This window comes from Paramisgurnus dabryanus, chromosome 2 (assembly GCF_030506205.2).
Source record: "Paramisgurnus dabryanus chromosome 2, PD_genome_1.1, whole genome shotgun sequence".
Taxonomy (NCBI): Eukaryota; Metazoa; Chordata; class Actinopteri; order Cypriniformes; family Cobitidae; genus Paramisgurnus; species Paramisgurnus dabryanus.
The window spans coordinates 21,346,616-21,367,306 of record NC_133338.1 but is presented as its reverse complement, the minus strand read 5'-3'; the positions used below and the strand labels follow the sequence as shown (position 1 = coordinate 21,367,306).

Genomic DNA, 20,691 nt, shown 5'->3' with positions numbered 1-20,691 from the left:
AGTAGCTACCTAACGCTGCTATCTCTCCCTGTACTTCGACAGAATTTTGTGCTGTGTATGGATGTTAGGCCTACTAGCACTATGCATTATATTTAGATATATATAGCATATATATTTTTGCATTATTATTATTTAGAACAAAGGATGTTTGGTCAAATTTTGTTGCAATTTAATGATGGCACTTTTAAGAACTTGACCCAAAGTATGACTAGATTAGAAACCCAAATACAGTGCACACAAACACGGCAGTCAGATCAATCCAAGCACACACATGAATAAATGAATGCAAGCAGGCAGACTTCAGCGTGTTGCCCATGTCCTTGAGTGGGTTTAAGATGTCACCCTCTCATCATAATAAACCCGGATTAGATCCTTCTTTTCATTTCACCGGAGGCACGTCCTGTGGCGATTTTGAGTTGCCTCCAAAGGCACACAGCACAAAACCTTCCATTGACTCCTGACTCCGCTTCCCAGCTGGAATCCCACAACTATCATTTCAGGCAGAAGAACCCTTTTGTTATATTATCACATAGAGACATCTGGAGCAACTGGAATCGGCGTCTGTTCCTCGCCACCTCTAATGCATCTCTGTCCACCTCGCTGTAGGTGCCGCTCTGCTGATGAGGCCGGCGAGATCCTGACCGATACGCTTAATGACACAATCTGTCTCTCTCGCTCATAATGACTCAGGTAACGGCTGAAGTCAGATAACAGCATCAGCACTCGTAATGATCATTATGACCCGCTGATCCCATCACTCAAACCCAGGAGTTGACAGCGGCACGGGACAGGATATTGATATCTCTAATAATCTGTGAGTCACATAACTATATAAGCATGTCTGTGATTATATCTCAGCTGGGGGCTATATTTGTAGCTGCTACAGCAAAAATAAGAGGCGCTAAACCGAAGCACAATTACGCCCGGCTTAAATGAATCTCTGTGTATGTGAACTGCTTATGTATTGATAAGTTTGTGGGTTTGCGTAAAGTACATATAGACTGAATGCAATGTAAGTTGCTAGATAAAACATAAAAGCGTCTGCCAAGTGTAAATGTATGTCACCTATCTGTGAGAGGGGTAATGACCAGGCGGCCAGAATTTCCCAGGTACTCGTAGCCATAGCGGAAGTGTGTGTTGGTCTGTTTGATGATGCAGTCATCCACATCCTACACACCCAAAGACATAAACAATAACACTGATTTCCATAAAATCTACAGTTTCTAGATCTATACTCTACATTTCAATGCACTCCTCTAGTTTCAAACCTTGTCCCAGTACAGTCGGAGTTGGCAGAGCCAGTCAAAGGCGTTGACATCACAGCAGCCAGCCTTGGCCAGTTTGCTGATGACATCACGGGCATGGACTTCCATGGTGACCAAGGCGACAATCTTCAAGCGCAGGATCTTTGATAAACTCCCCCTGATGGCTTCAGAGTACTGATTGAGCATGGACACCTGGGTAACAGACCACAGTCGACCATTATTAGAAGACAAACAACATGCCACCAAACCGAACAGTTAAAGATACAGGCTATTAATCTAAAGGTCGCTGGTTTGAACACTGATACGAGGTTTATGAATTATGAGACAGTCAAGCCCTGGCTCGCTACTCCTGTGGGATTGTCTATATAATAACTGTTCTAGAAAGGCCTGTGTACATTTTTTTTAAAGACCCGACTCAAGACAAACCCGAAAAATTCTGAACCGAACCAGTCAGAAAGAAAACCCGGGGGCCTCGCAACCAATTTGGCCCAATGTTCTAAATCAGTAATTCTCAAAGTGTGGTCCACGGAGTGGTCCGCCAAACCCCCCCAGTGGTCCGCCAAAAGATGACCTAAACTAGGCAAGTGTTTATACAATAGTCACTTATTTAAGTAGATTTTTAATAACGTAAAAATGGAGTCAAAAGAAAAGATCAAGCGTCAACTGAAAGCAGCTAAAATCCACAGATCTATTCGTTTTGTAATGTACTAGTTTTTGTTTCATGTGTAAAATCCCTGTAATTTCAGTGATTTTGGACATTTAAGGGGAACATTTTTTTTCAGCATTTTATTGTTACCATAGTAACAACCATAGACTTCATATACCCACCAGAGTCGTATAATAATAGAGTTACGACACTCACATAGACGTCCGTTGTAAGAATGGAATGCGGAAGTAACAGCGTTTCATGTAGTGACCGGTAGTGACTTATAGTTCCAAACGCAGCACTGAAGCCCATTCATTTCAATGGCACCTGCTGGTAAATCGATGAAATTACCGTTTCTCTTTACATTTTCGGACATTTCATTAATATAGTCAACAGTGTTATTTTATGAACTCTGCTGTAGGTAATGATTATCGTTAATAATAACTAGTAAATTTTTTATATTTTAATGAGTTGTGTATAATGTGTGAATAATATAGATTTAATGGTTTAATATTTTATTACTGGTGGCCATCTACTTTATACTTATCTTTTTTATATATTATGAGTAACACTAGGGGGCAACAGCGACAAGCTAAATGCCTTATAAGAAAGTCACACTGCTTCACAATGCTGCTATGTGTTTCTTGTGTTTGGTAAGTAATACGAGTGATGTATCCTCGAAAAGCATGTATAATTATATTAACATTTAATGTGTACTATAAATACAATTAAATATGAATTTAGTGTGTTTCTGTTATGCTTGACTGTTACAAATAACCGCGTTGGCGATCTTTTTTGTGATTTTAATATAGTAAAAGTGTAGGAATTATGTTTTTAGCAGATTGATAGCCATTTATATAGCCATATTTTGCTACAAAAATAAAAGATAAACTGTGTTGCTGTAGTTGGTATAGATAACCACAGTTATCTTTGGGTCACAATTAACTGTTTATAACTGATTTACTGTATTTCCATCACTCCCTAGTAAAAAAAAACGTTATAAACATAGTAAGTATAGTGATCAATTCCCATTACAAGCTTATATTTACCTAAAATAGCTCAAAACCTATGCAAACAGATTGACAGCCCTGCTTGGTTTGGAACTGTAGAACGTTACATGAATCACGTGACCGCGCGACGGCGAGATCAAAGCGTTTCGTAACTCTGTTATTATACGACTCTGATACCCACCACCTCAGTTTTAAACTAATGGCTCTTTGGAATGACATTAAGTGGGACCTAGGCTGTTACAGTATGTTTAATTTCAGTTTTTCAGTATGTGCAGTTTGTTGTTCATATTAAGCTGCAACTCATTTACATTTACTTTTTCTAATAAAATAAAATTCATATAATAATTTCTGAACATAGCATTGCATTTGTGTTTAAAAAATTAGTTTTTGACTTGAAACAGTTGCATATTAAACTTCAATTTAGCTTATCCTTCATATTTGGTTGTTTTTTAGGGGGCGTGTTAGAGTGGAAGTCTGTTAGGTGGTCCTCAGAAAAAAATTGGAAGATAAAGTGGTCCTTGGGCTGAAAAAGTTTGAGAAACACTGCTCTAAATGGACCCATGAAGGCCTCAAACACCAAGTCCAAATAAGTTGTTTTTAAAAGTATGTAGAAACTAGGCTTATTAAAACACCGCCGCCGTCTCAGAAAAAAGCTTTGGCTGCCCTGCCAATGACGCTATAGAAAAAGTGTAGTGTAATGCATTCTCTGGAATCCTCTCAAGAGGAAGTTTCCGCCTTGCGATTGGTTGCCATCGACACGCGTTGTAGCTCATTACCATAAAATTGAGCTGATTTCAACTCTTCTCGACGCTTTTCTCGACATACCATCTATGACGCACCGCTGCTCGCCAACGGCTCTCATTGAAAATGAATGACTTCCGGCCACTTTGTGCGTTCACATCGCCACCGGTGAGAGCATCAGTTACAACCAGGTTTCTGGATGTCTTGGATGATGAAAACTTATTTCTTTTTTTACTGTTGACCCAAAAATGCACTAAATATACAAGTTAATTAAAGACAGCAGCTCAAATGAGTCAAAGCTCATTAAAACTAGTGAGACAAGGACACCACATTAGGTCTCTTTGCGTTTTCTGCTTTAGATTGAAATTAAAGGGATAGTTCGGCAAAAAATTATATTTAACCCATGATTTACTCACCCCCAAGCTGCCCGAGATGCATATGTCCATTGATTTTCGACAAACACATTTTCAGTTATTTTAGAAAATGTTTTAGATTTTTTAATTCATTAAATGTAAAGTTACGTGGTCCACATCCTTCAAGTCCAAAAAATGTGCATCCATCCTTTACAAAGTGAATCCAAACGGTTCCACGATAATAAACAAACGCCGTCTGAGGGTAATCTGAACCGTTTTGTTGTAGAGATATCCACATTTAAAACTTTATAAATGAAAATAACTAGCTTCCGGTAACGCTGCCATCTTAAACTCCTCTGTATTCAGGAGAGACTATCAGCGTAGTGTACGAAACTTTTCTTAGTGACGTACGACAAATTCAGAGGCCGGGGGCAAAGAGCAGCAGCACAGAACCCTCCATAAACTGCGTACGCTCTCATCTTGAATGCGGACGCGACTAAGAAGACGGCGATACCGAATCGTGGGTTTAGTGTATTTTTTGGCTGAACTATCGCTTTAATCTGGAACGAATTTATCAAGTTGCTGGTACTCTACAAGTGCATTCGCAGCCCACATCTCACATGGTGTCCACAGCACATGTGGAGTGCCTATGGTTAGTTACAGAAGTTTTGATTGTAATGTAGAAGTAACATTACTGTTCTCTCACCTGTTTCTTTTTCAGTGACTTGAGGGCAGCTTTATCTGTTGTCTCTTTGCAGGTAATGAGAGCTCGGGTGACATCTGCAGTCCACTGGATTTGACTAGCTGTGATCACCATCTGTAAAGACGAAGCACTTTTTTTGGCTTGATAGATCCAAAAGGCATAGACACGCTCATAATCGCACACACTCACCTGTCCTGGCCAGTCGCGCACCCATTTGCCCCTTTTCCCAGCACTCTTTTTGAGAGCCAAGCAACAGTTCTTCAGACAGTCCTTCAGAGTATAGCGCATGGTCCGTTCAACATCACACAACCAGGCCTGCAGACACATACAGTACAGTAAGATGCTTAATATATTCTGTACTGTATTCGCATTTTTTTTATAATTTATAGTAGCAGAATAAATAAACCAGCCAAATCAGCATATTAGTTGTTTTTGAACAACTACTGTATTTATTGTTCACTGGCAGTTCTATGGATGTGTGGATACAGATCATGGGTGAACGTGCGCCACATACTGTACACATTCAGCTTTTGTACGTGGATTATGGTCAAAACAAATGTTTTTAGAGATTTACTGCGTTTGTACCAGCTATTATGGCAACCCCTTACTGCACAAATTATGCCAGTCTTTCTGGATTCCACAATAAACATTAAAGCACAAGTTCGGTATTTTACACATAAAGCCCTGTTTTCAGATTGTTTATGATGAAATAGAACAGTTTTGGCAGAAATTTCGACATATGATGCTGGCCCGAGAATTTTCGGCTGTTTCTTGTATCACCTCCCACCTCTATAATGGCTCTATAGGTGCACAGGAACAATCCTTCCTAAAATGCATTAAACTTTTGTTTACAAAGACGTGAACCTCACCGAGTGGTCAGGAGTGCTCACTGATATGCTCACACAAAAATAGCTACAAAAGACACATTTCAACAGGTTTTATCGTAGTTTTTGCCAACTCCATTGACTTGTATTAGATGTGATGTGAGGTACGGTATTACTCCGCGCCGGGAACCTTGTTTCTATTCTTGCAATTGGCAAAGGTGGATTATCGCCACCAACTGGGCTGGAGTGTCTATTATTCAAGATCTCAACGGAAGAATATACGGGTGTGAGGCGTTTGGAAAAATAGGTCCACCCCTGACCACTCGGTGAGTTTCACGTCTTTGTAAACGAAAGTTTAATGCATTTTAGGAAGGATTGTTCCAGTGCACCTATACACCCATTGTAGAGGTGGGAGGTGAAACAACAAACAGCCGAAAATTCCCGTGGCAGCCGCATATGTCGAAATTTCAGTCAAAACCGTTCTATTTCATCATAAACAATCTGAAAACAGGGCTTTAAGTGTATAATACCGAACTTGTCCTTTAACAAGCCAGTCAAAACGGCACATTAGTATCCCTCGCAATTCGACTACCGTTAGCTGTAGTGGCTCACCAAAAGTCTTACACAAAGAAGCTCAAAGATGGCAGCGCCCACAATTACATCAAAAATAAGGTACTGTACAGAGCCATATGAAGTCCAAAGTTTAAAATATAGTGTTGGAGTTTCTAAAAATCCTTAATAAGTATGAGCATGTGCCTTAGCAAGCACAACTAATGTGTGTGCTGGACACACACCTCCACTGGCCCCTCTAGAAGAACAGGATGAGTGAAGTCCACAAATTCCCCATCAGCTGAAAACATCCCACTTGCTTCCGACTTGTTGTTGTTGATCCCAATCTACACACACACATACAGTATTAGATATGATGACATTTATGCAAAAAACTTACTTTGACATTTACATGTGTGTGCATGTGCACCTTGTTAATGCGGAGACTTTTAATGTTGTCAAAGCACTTTTTCAGGTGTGGCTGTACTGCGTCTGGGTTGCGGGTCTGGCCCAGAATCTCCAGCAGGTCATCGTTAGACAAAAAGTAGAATCGGGGAAAGACCTGTCTTTTGGTCTCAAGGTACATGTCAAGAGACTTCTGAATCTCCTCCAACTTAGTGTTCATGTCTGAGAGCTTTTCTAAAAGTCCTGAGAAAACAGAAAGAGAGAAAGAGATGTGTAATTCATTGCTTGTTGTTCTTTACATTTCTCTGACTTGTTCATAAGTTGAATCCATAGTTTTAATGAAATGAATCAGTATAAGGAGGAAGAAGAGGCAGGCCACATGTAGAAAAATCTATTGAAAAAATCGTAACACTCAATATGGCAGCTGTGTGAGAGGAAAGTCCAGTCTTTCAATTAAAAGAGCCAATCGTCTTATTGGTGGTCTGTGTGCTCCACAATGTGAATGTGCATTAGCTAGAAATTGAGTCTGATTTGATCTAGAGATTAAAAAATGTTCATTTTCATTTTTGTTGATGATTAATAATAATATCAAATTAGAGAGAATTTTGGTATTTTAAGTTATGTTAAACTTGAAAATAACTGGGCGAATCGCACAAACTCATCAAGGACATGTCTGGGTCGTATTTCTCTCTAAAATTTAAAAGAATAAAAAAATTAAAGAAAAAATCTTTCACTTAAAAGGGAAAAAAATTATCGTTGGTAACAATTTAAAATAAGGTTGAATATTTTAACAAATTCATTAGCTTACATGATCTAACACTTATTAATCTTATTTGTTAATTACGGCATTTACTAATACATTTAGAAAATCAATGCAACATTCATTAATGCACCATGAACTAAAATAAATAATTGTATTGACAACAACTAACATTAACCAGAATTAGTACTGTACATGCTGAAAAACAATATTGTTCATTGTTTGTTCATGTTTACGTAATGCATTTACTAATGTTAACAAATACAACCTTATTGTAAAGTGTTACCAGATTGTTTAATAAAACACAACAGTATTCTTTCATGACTATAATTAAAAACATTTTATACTTACATAAATATATATATATATAAAGTGTTCATGTAGCTCAGTGGTAGAGCATTGCATTAGTAGCACAAAAGGTTGTAGTTTCAATCCCAGGGAACACACATACTGACAAAATGTATACCTTGTAATGCACTGTAAGTCGCTTAGGATAAAAGTGTCTGCCAAATGTTTTAAGGTAATATAAATGAAAGTTACTGGATGCACTACACAAAATTTTTCTTAAACTGGGCGTCCCGAAATGGTGCCAGGGGCTTCAGTTTTATGATGTTTTATAAAATGCAAAAATGTTCTCATCAATTCTATGTAATTAAACCTCTGAATAATAAGGCCCCTTCACCAAAAAAAAAAAAAACGTCGGTTTGACAGCGGTATCAACCTGATTGAATTAACATTAATTAACATTCATTTCATTTTAAGAAAAGTTTTAATCATGTGCTTTTTTCAATATAGACTGTTCATCATACGCATACATGTTGTTGTGGTTACGCCCCTGAACTGAACTTCTGGTCTGTATTTATTTCCGGTCTGGCTAGTGGCTAAACTGATCTCTGAAACAAATACCTTGTCGAAAATAAAATGTTTTGGTTTGCTAAAGATGAGAGGAGACGACTAGCATGGATCACAACTGGGAAAATTTCAAGGACCTGTAGCTAACTTGTATATATTATAGGAGACATATCATGAAAATCTGACTTTTCCATGTTTAAGTGCTGTAATTGGGTCCAAAGTGCTTTTATCAAACAAGAAAATGTGAAAAAGATCAACCCAGTAACTTAGTTTTGGTAAACCATTCTCTGCAATCATGTGAAAAATAGCTAATTTAAATGTGGCTCCCTTTGTGATGTCAGAAGGGAATAATACCGCCCCTCATGTCATGAAAATAAATTCACGATGCAAAATGGTCCTAAAATAGGTTTCATTGTTCTTTCCGTAATCTTTTATTCTTTTGACTTTAAAGCGAAATGTAACCAAGACACATTTTCATAAGATATACCCTGCTGCCCAGGGGCATCACCAATTGAAAACCGACTGCTTCAAAGTAGACTTTATCAGACCCCTTGAGGCCAAAAATCCAGCACCATCCCTTCATTACCTGGGTGGTGTGTTCCCTTCAAAGCATTTTTGTCCTTGTTGAGTCGATCCATGATGTTCTTCCAACTGGAGTTGACGTCATCAAATTCAGCCGTCTCACGCGGCAACTGCTTGTGTATGTCCTCGGCTTGAAATATGTTCTGAGATAGTTCCGAAATGAACAAAACATGGGAGTTAACAGACGGCAGAAATGGAAAAAACAGAAGGAAAGATAAAACAGTTTGGCGCTTTGTTGGAGCCATCACAGGTGTGTTTACAAACACGTGTACACATAGGAAATCCAGTCTGACAGTCGCTGTTTACTCTTCTCATCAGCGACAACAAAACAGATGTGTGACTCTGAACTCAGCAGTGCGAATGTGTGTGATGCTAATCTCTTATGGTGTGTTTGTGCATCACGTATTGGCATACAGCATCCTGCATAGCTAAACCTCTGAACCCGCTGAGATCGGATGCACGGCATTTTGGATGGTGTTTTTTTTAAAGAAAAGTAAAAATATGCGTGTGTATATGCCTGGATAATGTAACGTTTCAAACCTTTCAAAGCAAATGTCAACGTTTTGGGTGAATAACGCACTGTATAAAACGGTAGGAAGTGTATGTTATATTACAGACCTTGTAAATGATGTGATGAGTGTACGTGTTTACCTCCAGATACATCCACTGTCTTTGTACGGTGAGGATCATTTCAATGACTTCCAGCACCAGAGACAGGCAGCGTTCCCAGTGGTCGACTTCCTTTTCAAATGCTTTGACAAAACGGGATGCTTTCATTACAGAGAGGGTCACCTGGTTATCCTCCAGAGTTTGAAACACTTCCTCGGTTCCCCTGAGTATACACATACAAAAAGCCAAATAAATGAGGACTTTGAATGGCTCGCACTGGATCACACATCATCTCCTTTCTCACACATACCATATACAGTACACAATGGTTCTTATACTAAATATAAACATTATATCACACACCCTCCCCTAAACCGAAAGAATTTGTAGAATTGAACCTGTTGAATCTACAAAAAATCATTACGCCAACTTACGAACCCTCAAATACAAAATAAATCACTTTTTGACATTGCTCGCTATATTTCTGGGTCAATTTTGAAAAATGACCCTTACAAGCATATTCAGACACAAACAGCTGGAAAATGAAGCCAACAAAAGAGAGGACAAAGTGAACAGCAGTGGCTCTCGAACCCCCTCCTCCTTGGCATACTGCGTTACCATGGCAGCAGCCTCACGCGCTGCCGCAGCCGTCTCCATGCCAACAGTGGAGCTACAGCCTCACTGCGGGGATGAATGGTGACTGCCGGCACCTGATGTACGCGTGCACACACACTCAAATACATTAACGCACGCACAAACCCGAACGCAAAAGCTCGCACAGCCGCACTAACAAATCTCTTCAGATTTTTCAAACAGAAGCCGCAGGTGTGTGTCATTTATCTCTGCTCGTCTTTGCCTCTTCGTCTCCCTGAGCTCTAACTGATGCTCCTGCATGCAGTGTGTGTGCATATGTACCATGGAGAGGCACTGCATCACTCACAAAGACGGACAAAGATGCCCCACAACGTGCACCTCCAGGATAGCAATGTCAGTTAGCAAGGACACAAGAGCTGAGAGAGAGAGAGAGAATAAGTTTTTATTTTAGTGCATCAATAAAATATAAAAAAGATAAAGGTGAAAATGAGAGGAATAGAGGCAGGAGCAGAACCTTTGAAATTAGGAATGGAGAAAACAGGAATTACAGAGGGAACGAATGAGAGTGAGTGACAGTCGCGGGCCACCTGACCTCCAAAGCGACAGCATGAAAAGAGGCACAATCTCTCGCCCGCGGCATCTCCCGCCACACACTCAGAGGAATAATCCGTCTGTTTCGAGTCCAGGCAACATGACAGACACGTATACAGCACTCTACACACATCACTGAACCACAGCCCCAGGAAAGAGGGACTTTTACACAAACACCCATAATGAGGAAAGTCTAAACCGGCTTATGAGAGAAGTGTGCCACTCTGCCTGGGTTGCTTTATACTGAACTCATGGTTCCAAATCACGAACATGTACCCGAACAAGATCATCTCAATATATCTAAAGGAAAAGCACACACGCACACTTTGTATTGCTTTTCCAACATTCCTGACCTTGCTCAACATCACGCTCCCTCAGTAAACATCAGCCTCGGTAAACACAACCTCAATCTTTTATGTGAGAATTTATGTTAATAATATTACAAAACTTAGTACCGCATTTACAATAAAAAACACGCTTTTTAAATAAATAGAATTTATTGTATGTTACTGTGCTATAAAACAACGTTTTTATTATTTTGCACACTATTAGACTCACATTAGTTGACTAGAGAATTTGCAAGCCATAGCAGGCTGGTTAGCTGGGATTTGATTTGTTATATTTAATGTGGTTTCAGTCAAATTTTAGAAGTAACTGGTCACCAATAAACAACTGCTTTTTTACAGTTTTAACAATTTTCGTATTTGCAATAACTGTACATTATGTGACGAATGAATTTCAAAGCGAAAGTGGTCTCTCAATTATTATAAGCTCTTAAAAACACAATTTAAGAATATGTCACCATAAAAATAAATTACACCACAGAAAGGATAAGTTAAGATAAGACTGAGAATTAAGAAATTGTATTAAACATAATGTGGCAATACCCTGACATTTGGCCCAGCACAGTGTTATATTAATCAGAATAAATTGCTCATGAAAAGAGAAAAACTAGGCATGGGTTCAGTGCCAAGCCCCTTCTGAGAAAGTTTAAATTATGATCAGCAAAGAATCAAAACCAACTGACTGCCTGCCGTGCACTCAAAATGGCTGTAAATGATCATCTCTGCTATAAGTGAACACATATTCCACCCTGACGGCTGTATTCTCAAATCTCCTGTGCCCTCGAATCCCTCTCACTTTTTTATTCACACATGTGCATTTGCAGATGGCAGGATGTTGGATGGAGAGGGTACATTCTTTCTCTCCCTCTCTCTCTCTCTCTCTCTCTCTCTCTCTCAAACATATACTAGTGCAGCTCATGATCTGTCATATTCATCAATCTCATCCCATCATCTTATCCCAGTGTGTGTCTTTGTGTGCGTGTGTGTTCACTGCAGGCTCTGTTCTCAGAGGAGTAGCAGGTAAGAACAAGAAATGAAAATGTATTGCTGCGACAGCATTACATGGGTGTGTCTATACACATGGGAGGACATACAGTATACTCAGAGGCGGACACTACTTGAGTATTTTAAGTAAATTTTCCAAGCATCTGTGCTTTTTTTGAGTGTTTGTCTTGGGAGAAATTTTACTTTACTTAAAAAATGTTCACTACATTCTAAAGCAGAGAATCATACGGTGTATTCCAATTGATTTAATACCTAATTACATAAAAATGGTGTACTTTTACTTTTCTTGAGTAGAAGTACAAAATTATTTTTTACTTAAGTAAATGTAAGAAAAAAAAAACTAGATGTTGAATGTACTTAAATAATAAATATAAACCAAAAACTTGGAAGTGGATTCAAAATTATGATAATATGCTTTGGAATGTACGTTTTCCAAAGAAAAACACTGATAAAATACAAATACATAAAAATTTACTTTTATGTAGAAAGTAAAAATACTTAAGTAGTGTCCACCTCTGAATATACTGACTAGTGATAAACCACTTTATTACACGACTCGCTGGAATGCTTGATTCTGATTGGCCAGTCACAACATTTGCAGTTTTTTTATTCCCAGATAACAACAGTTCAAAAGACACAGTACAGGGAGGAGAGAGTTGTATGGGATCGGCAAATGACCACGAGCCGGGAATCGAACTCAGAGCGCTGCCCACTACACAATCGCCTTAGACTCATTTGAGCTTCTTCTCTTAAAACTGAAGGTAAATGTGTTTTTTTTGTCACAGAAGGTCTGCATTCGTTAAAATGTGCAAATAAAATATTTCAAATCAATATTTAATGTTCCTTACCTTATTCATGAGGTAAATAGCCATGCAATAAGCGGTATAATGTACAGGCAGCCGGTTGTTATCGCGAAATAAGCCCCTTCAGTGTGATACAAGACTGATACAAGACCTGTGGCCGGTTGCATAAAACTTTAAGACTACACTGCAAAAAATGATGTGTTAATTTTTTACACATTGTGTGTGTCATGCCATTTAAGGTGTTATTTCATGTTAAAATAAATAAAAGGGCTAACACAAGTTGTGTTAAAAACAGTGATAGGAGTAACGGGTTACAAAGTAATTCCGTTACTGTAATTCCACTACTTTTAGCGGTAATGAACCTGTAACGAAGTATTTTTTTTAAATCAAGTAACGCACATTAAATGTGTTGTCCCTATACTAACACACCTTCTGTGCTATTATTTATTGTGCCGCTCACCACAGTCCTGCGATGTTAAATGAAAATGTTCATTTATTTATTTTAACATGAAATAACGCCTTAAATGGCATGACACACACAATGTGTAAAAAATTAACACATCATTTTTTGCAGTGTAGTCTTAAAAGGTAGCCATGATTTTTTTTCTTCAAGACCGATCATAACTGTTTTAAATGTTACATAGAAAGGTAGATTGGTCTAATTTAAATCCAAATAATAAGACTGATTAACCCTAACTAATTGCTAGTTAGTTTAGTTAGAATCATTCTGTCACAGCTATGTTTATGCAAACGGCCACTGATCACACTGTTTGGGCTTATTTCTGCTATAGGCGGTTTCATCGGACACATGTGCGGTGAAGAGATTATGCGTATGGTCGGAACTTTACTTCCGGTTTCTGTTTGTTTAATGGTCTGACTAGTTGCTAAACTGAACTCTTGAACAAATACCCTTCGAAAATAACAAATGTTTGGTGTCCTAGGTAATCTATGTGTTGTTTATTTTGCTTGTTATATAAATAAACTACTTTAAAAGGACTTTGTTGTTATTTATTCTTAGCTGAGTTAACCGGGAAGTTACGTGCGTTCCACGAAAAGCTGCTTGTTTATGTTGTTACTGCTGAAACCGTCTATAACAACCAGCTGCCTATACATTATATCTTACTTTTATCACGGGTCTGTTGAATGCTTTATTCTAATTGGCTGAGAAATGTTCCATGGGTGTTGATTATTTTTTTGTAAATCACACACCTAACCTGTCAAATGTCTTAAAAATAGGCACCAGAGTAATGTTTGTGGTAACCGTGGTATAAGAGGAATAACTGACGGTCCTTTGAATTATTTGAAAATACTGCACACACACTTTGCATCGTGCCGCGTTACCACCTTGGGTGTGCATTATTTTCAAATAATTAAACGGCCTGTCATCAATTATTCCTTACATATCAGCCAGGTTACAAAATCTATCAACAGTCAATGAAAAATGTATTCAAATTTTCAGTCTTTAAATGTTTTAATTCATGAATTCAGTAGGCTGCGCAAAAAATCGCCTACAATTATCATGCGTGTTTCATCGGTTCCTTGATTAGTACACTGAAAAAAATGATTCATTGAATTTAAACATTTTTTTTAAGGTAAGTGGCTGCAATCAATTTATTTAAGCTACATTTAAACAAAAAAGATTAGTAAAGTAAAATAAAATAGAAAACTTTTGTTTAAATGTAGCTTAAATAAATTGATTGCAACCACTTACCTTAAAAAATTGATTAAATTCAATGAATCATTTTTTTCAAATCGTGAATTCATGAATTCAGTAGGCTGCGCGTGGCTGCGCATGAATTCACGATTTTCAAATCGTGAATTCATGAATTCAGTAGGCTGCGCAAAAAATCGCCTACAATTATCATGCGTGTTTCATCGGTTCCTTGATTAGTACACTGAAAAAAATGATTCATTGAATTTAAACATTTTTTTTAAGGTAAGTGGCTGCAATCAATTTATTTAAGCTACATTTAAACAAAAAAGATTAGTAAAGTAAAATAAAATAGAAAACTTTTGTTTAAATGTAGCTTAAATAAATTGATTGCAACCACTTACCTTAAAAAATTTATTAAATTCAATGAATTATTTTTTTCAAATCGCCATCACCTGTTTTCAGACGGAGCGGCATTTACTACACAGAGCTGTAGTTCACCAAGAAGCCAAGAAAAATTGCATAGATTATCGGAGTCAATTTTCCTCGATTATGAATGAAATTTTGCCTAGCTTCTCTGTGAAATATGGATCTGTGTAATAAATGCCGCTGCATCTAAAAGCAGGTGATGGCAATTTACTACTAATCAAGGAACCGGCTTCACTGATGAAACATGCATGAGAATCGTACGCGATTTTTGCACAGGCCTAGAATTAAGTACATTTTTAAAAATAATTGTTCATTTAATGTCAGCAATTTTAAACATTTCCTATTAAACTAAAATGTTCTCAGCCTTTGAGATCGGTGGGACCAGAGATGCAGATGGGGCATTTTTATGATATTTTTTTCCCATATGACCAGATCTATATATTACTTGTGCAGGTTCTCTGCTTAAAATGTTATGTCAAATATTATTATGAAAAGTGGAAAACAACAGTTAAATAGGCAATTACCTAGGCTAACACCTGTAAATTATGAAATGTGACAAGGGGCTGTTTTTATGCCCCTTGCAATTTTCAAGGGATAGCAGAGGAAATAAAACTCTTGGTAATATAATTTCAAAACATAGGATTAGTTTCCATTGTTATGCTGATAACTATATATGTTGATTATATATTTCAACAAGACTAGATTACCTTTCTTAATTATCCCATCTGCCAGAGTGTTAGAGATGTAAAACATTGGATGACCAGTATCTTCTACAATTACAATTTCAATCTAGAAGTATGTGTTTTTACTCCTCCCTATATACAGCACACTAGTTAATGACAGCAAGTTGTTATTTAATAATCATATTACATTACAAAAACATACAATCTAAAACAGCACCAAGAGAGGTAAAGTAGAGCGTTTTCTGACATTTCTCCTAAAATCTGGAGCAGCTTTTCTGATTATGTTCAGGGCTCAGACACTCTCACAGTTTAAATCTAGATTAATGACACATCTCTTTAGCCAAGAATCCACACAATGCATCTCATAACCTTGTACTCCAGATATATCAGATGAAGTGCAAATGATTATCTTTTGTCTTGAAAGTCATACGCTAATTATTCTCCATTTGCTTTTTCGTTTCCAACTCGGGATGCCCCAGAGATTATGACAGCTCCAGTTAGGATGCAGATTTCAGACGACCCAACACCTGTGAAGAGATGATGCCAAGCCCTGCGAGGACTTCGGATGATGCTAACTCTGAATCAACAAACAAAACCGCCAGACTCTTCTGTTTATACATAATGTTAGTATCATCATAGACCAGGCTTATGTTACATTACGTTCACACAATTACTTCTAATAACATTTTATTATTACTTGTAGTTTAGAAACATTAATTTTCTGTAAGGTAGCTTTGAAATGCATAATACGTATTCGTATTGTAAAAAGTAAATGTGAATATTTATATTTTTAAACACTAAACGGTGCATAAAAACTTTGGTTTTAGCTTTACATCTACACTGTCTGAACACCGTCTAAATAGGCAGTCCAGGGAATTTCGAGAACCAGACATTTTGCAATTTGGTGAAAGGTTTAGTTAAACAAAACTACCTCAGACGTGAACTGAATGCAAAGGCGATTATGCAGGAATGTCATCCTAAAACAGCTGTTTTGTCTTTTGCAAGCACTGTTGTTTCAGCCGCACTTATTTTCATCAATACTAAATAACAATCCAGGTTGGCTATAACAGGAGATGGAACGCACACTTTTAAACTATGAGGCTGTTGACACCTGGTATGTGTTTTCGTCGATCGAATCACAAGTGGACAAGAGAAACACATTCTGTTTACACCATTAAAATCCATCTCTTTTGTCTACTTTCGGTTCCTGCTTTAATAAAAGTAAGAGCCCCTGATTTAATTTTAAAGTAGATATATAGGCATTACCCTAGAAATAACAGGAGAATATATCTAGATCTAAATAAAAAGCATAATCTGCTAGAGATTTCCTCTGCCATAATATTTTAAGTGTGTCGTTTTTATTGTAAAAAAAACCCCGATCTATTTAAAGGGGACATTTCACAAGACTTTTTTAAGATGTCAAATAAATCTTTGGTTTTCCCCAGAGTACATACGTGAAGTTTTAGCTCAAAATACCATACAGATAATTTATTATAGCATGTTACAATTGCTACTTTGTAGATGTGAGCAAAAATTTGCCTTTTTTGCGTGTGTCCTTTTAAATGCAAATGAGCTGATCTCTGCACTAAATGTCAGTGCTGTGGTTGGATAGTGCAGTTTAAGGGGCGATATTATCCCCTTTTGACATCACAAGGGGAGCCAGTTTTTAATTATTTTTTTAAATGCTTGCAGAAAATGATTTACCAAAACTACTTGGTTGCTCTTTTTCATATTTTCTATGATATGTCCCCTTTAAAACTATAGGGCCCTGTTTTAACGATCTTTAACGCATGTTGTAAACATGTACTTACACATAGTTACACACCTAAAGAAATGTAAAATCACGAAAAGAAAATAAGGGGCTCTTTAACTATGGTCATGAAAAACCACTGTCCAGCAAAACCTGGTTTCAACCGTAATAAACTCCCAGATTTATACGGTTCAAATATTTTTGATTATTTTAGCTTTCCTACAATTCTAAGCATTCCACTTACTTCCCTACTGCATGGCTAAATTAATGTGGAAAATTATTGGTGTGTATGGACCCCAAGACTCATAGTACTGTAGGTGAGAAAAACTCAGATGGCTTTCTACTTCCCAATTTGCAATTGTGAAGTATACATCGAGTGGAGACTTTTCTCATGAGGCCATTAAATCTGAGGAGGCAGAAATTTCAAACATTTTAAACATTGCTGAAATATGAGCCAGGCGGCTCTTTTAAAGTATAAGCGATATAGACTTTAAAAAGTATATTCTTTTTAGTCTCATTCGGCAACACCCAATTCAATTATTTTGCAGATGTCACAGTATTAGTATATCATAAGTCAAAGAACATACACTGCAAAAAATGACTTTCTACCTTTGTATTTTTGTCTTGTTTTCAGTAGGAATATCAAAAAATTCTTAAATTAAGATGCATTTTCTTGATGAGCAAGAAAAAATCTAGTTTTTACACAAAAAATATACAATTTAATTCAATTTGTGCTTAAAACAAGAAAAATATCTGCTAGTGGGGTGAAAAAATATTTCTTGAATTAAATGTTAAAGGAAGAAGCAAAACTTATTTCAAGATTTTTTTCTTAACCCATTGGCAGATATTTTTGCTTGTTTTAAGTTTACTTTTTTTCTTGAACATTTAATTCAAGAAATATATTTTCTCACAACACTAGCAGTTATTTTTGCTTGTTTTAGGTTAACTTTTTTCTTGAACATTTACTGTAATTCAAGAAATATTTTCTCACCCACTAGCACAGGGGTTGGCAAGTAACTTTGGCCACGGACCAAAAATTTTTTTAGCCAGTAGATCACGGGCCAGCTGCTGTTGCTACACTTACGTGTCTTATTTTGAATTAGCCTAGTATAGGCTATCTGATCTTTTGTCAAGCAACATTGTCTTTATTTCCTATTTAAAAGACGGCATTAAAAATGGCTAAAAAAGGGTTGTTCTGGTGTTTCTATGTCTGTTTGCGCCCACAATAGGCCTATAATCGTGGAATATGATGGGTCTGTGTATCATTCGTTCAATCGTTTTTTTTTTTTTGTTTTTTTTTTAATTAACAACGACTTGTTTTTCCACTATTTATTTCCTGAACTAAAATGAAAAAAGAAAAAGCAGAATCGTTTTTTTTCTTTGATATTTATTTCTGCAAACATTGAACGTAAGATTAACGTTTATCTAATTACTAGTCTTGTTCACTAGAGCGCACCCTTTTTTTTGCCTTGCGTGATGTTACCAAGAAGCAAGAGGCAAGCCTGTCATTTATTCATTCAGTGCTTAAAATGGCAGTTTTAGGTGCTTCATCGACATTGATGAATCGAGAATCGAAATCGTTTTGATAGCTTGCGAATCGAAATCGAATCGATCTGGAACATATGAATCGATACCCAGCCCTAACTAGCAGATATTTTTGCTTGTTTTAAGTTTACTTTTTCTTAAACATTTAATTCAAGAAATAATTTCTCACCCACTAGCAGATATTTTTGCTTGTTTTAAGTTTACTTTTTTCTTAAACATTTAATTCAAGAAATAATTTCTCACCCACTAGCAGATATTTTTGCTTGTTTTAAGTTTACCTTTTTCTTAAACATTTAATTCAAGAAATATTTTCTCACCCACTAGCAGATTTTTTTGCTTGTTTTAAGCACAAATTAACTTAAATTGTATATATTTTGTCATCTAAAAACTAGATTTTTTCTTAGGTCATTTTGCTCACAAAGAATTTTTAGATATTTCTACTGAAAACAAGACATAAGTATTTCTGGGAATGTATTCATACTACACTCATAAAGGCACTCATATATCATCCATACTGTATTAAACATCAATAAGTGGGCACTTAGATACAGTACACTGCCACAGCACATCATTTTAGATGCCTCTTTGATTAACTTGTTCAGGTTAGGGCTGAAGCTGCAGGCAAGTGGCCAACCCTTTCTTATGTGAATCAATAACATACTCTATATCTATTCATAATGAACACTATTCAATATCTACTATCTCCTCGCGGGTGTGTTATCAATGACTCTTCTATTCGCTCCACCGTTAGATGGAGAGTTCATCAGAGAATACTTCAACTCATATTTAATGCAGGGCAATAATGCCTGCAATGTCCTTTATCTCTCTCTCTCTCTCTCTCTCTCTCTCTCTCTCTCTCTCTCTCTCTCTCAATCAGGGGGTTTGACTGTAGATGCTAATTGAATTGGACTGGAGGTCTCTTTCTAATGTGCAGCAGATGGTCCCAGCATTCCTATTTCTTCCACCTCATCATGCAACGTACACGCGTGTATACTGTACCCAAACCCCTATATGTACATATTTACACTTGTACACACACACTAGGTGGCAGTGTTGTACTACCCTGGGCCACTGAGTCATGCTTAAGGCCCTAAAGACATTATGCAGAAATGAATAAATGCCGAAAGGGTGTCGCCTGACCATGTTTGAGTCAGAATGTGGTGCTTTTCTCATCGCTTAGTGAGTAAGCATTATAGATATCAAAACCTAGTGAGCGCCCACCAGCACAGCAATAATCGGACATCATAGACACGCTCAATCATTCGGTTCGAGCACAGAATACAGTCTAGTACCTTTTTTAAACACATCCTATAAGCAGTACATCAACTTTAGTGTACAACAGGCAGCCATACACATAGGACATGACCCCTTAAAATAACTACAGTCATCAGCAAAGTTGGTCTGGGAGCAGTCGTCCGCAGCTGTGTGTGTGCGTCTCGCTATTTGAGTCAAACAGTAGCATATGCACGATAAGGCTGAAATGTGCGCCGCAGCAAACCGTAAACCAAACACTGCATTTATAAGGAAATATAATGAGTCTAATTTAATTACAGGAAGCAGCATATGTTAAAAGTGTTTGCACGAGCGTTTTGTCCTGCATCATTAGAGCTTTATTCACCCACTGGCTGCGCTTGCTGGATACGTTACAATGCTGCGAGTTTCCAAAGTCTTTTGGTCGAACCCTCGCTTCAGGACAGTAAACTGCACATTCTGCAGAATTGTCACCTTGGGCTGGCCAAATGTACTGTATTAATATAACATACTTATGAATGTGTGCGGCATGTTCAGCGTGGTAATTACAGGTGATTTGCATGCCGGCCTGCTAAATGTGTTGAAACGCTCAATTATAAGTACACGGCTGCAAACAGAAAGCCTCTTCACTGCAGGACCATTAACACACACACGGCCCATCTGGGTGTCTGAACACTTCAGCTACTATAATGAATACTATCATCATTAATCATCTTTTCTCCTTGTGGACGGGGCTATCTGTTATT

The 20,691-nt window shown here is 37.3% G+C and overlaps 1 protein-coding gene across 1 annotated transcript in view; it reads right to left on the bottom strand.

Moving 5' to 3' along the window:
- Positions 1-20,691, bottom strand: part of LOC135730616 (dynein axonemal heavy chain 2-like) — a 154,444-nt gene that overhangs the window by 98,319 nt on the left and 35,434 nt on the right. Inside the window, exons 12-19 of the mRNA XM_065248516.2 lie at positions 9,342-9,522; positions 8,695-8,833; positions 6,522-6,739; positions 6,337-6,438; positions 4,908-5,033; positions 4,722-4,832; positions 1,269-1,457; positions 1,066-1,169 (exon numbers count right to left, since the gene is read on the bottom strand). Coding sequence (XP_065104588.1) covers positions 1,066-1,169; positions 1,269-1,457; positions 4,722-4,832; positions 4,908-5,033; positions 6,337-6,438; positions 6,522-6,739; positions 8,695-8,833; positions 9,342-9,522 — 1,170 coding nt within the window. The remainder of the gene's footprint in view (positions 1-1,065; positions 1,170-1,268; positions 1,458-4,721; positions 4,833-4,907; positions 5,034-6,336; positions 6,439-6,521; positions 6,740-8,694; positions 8,834-9,341; positions 9,523-20,691) is intronic.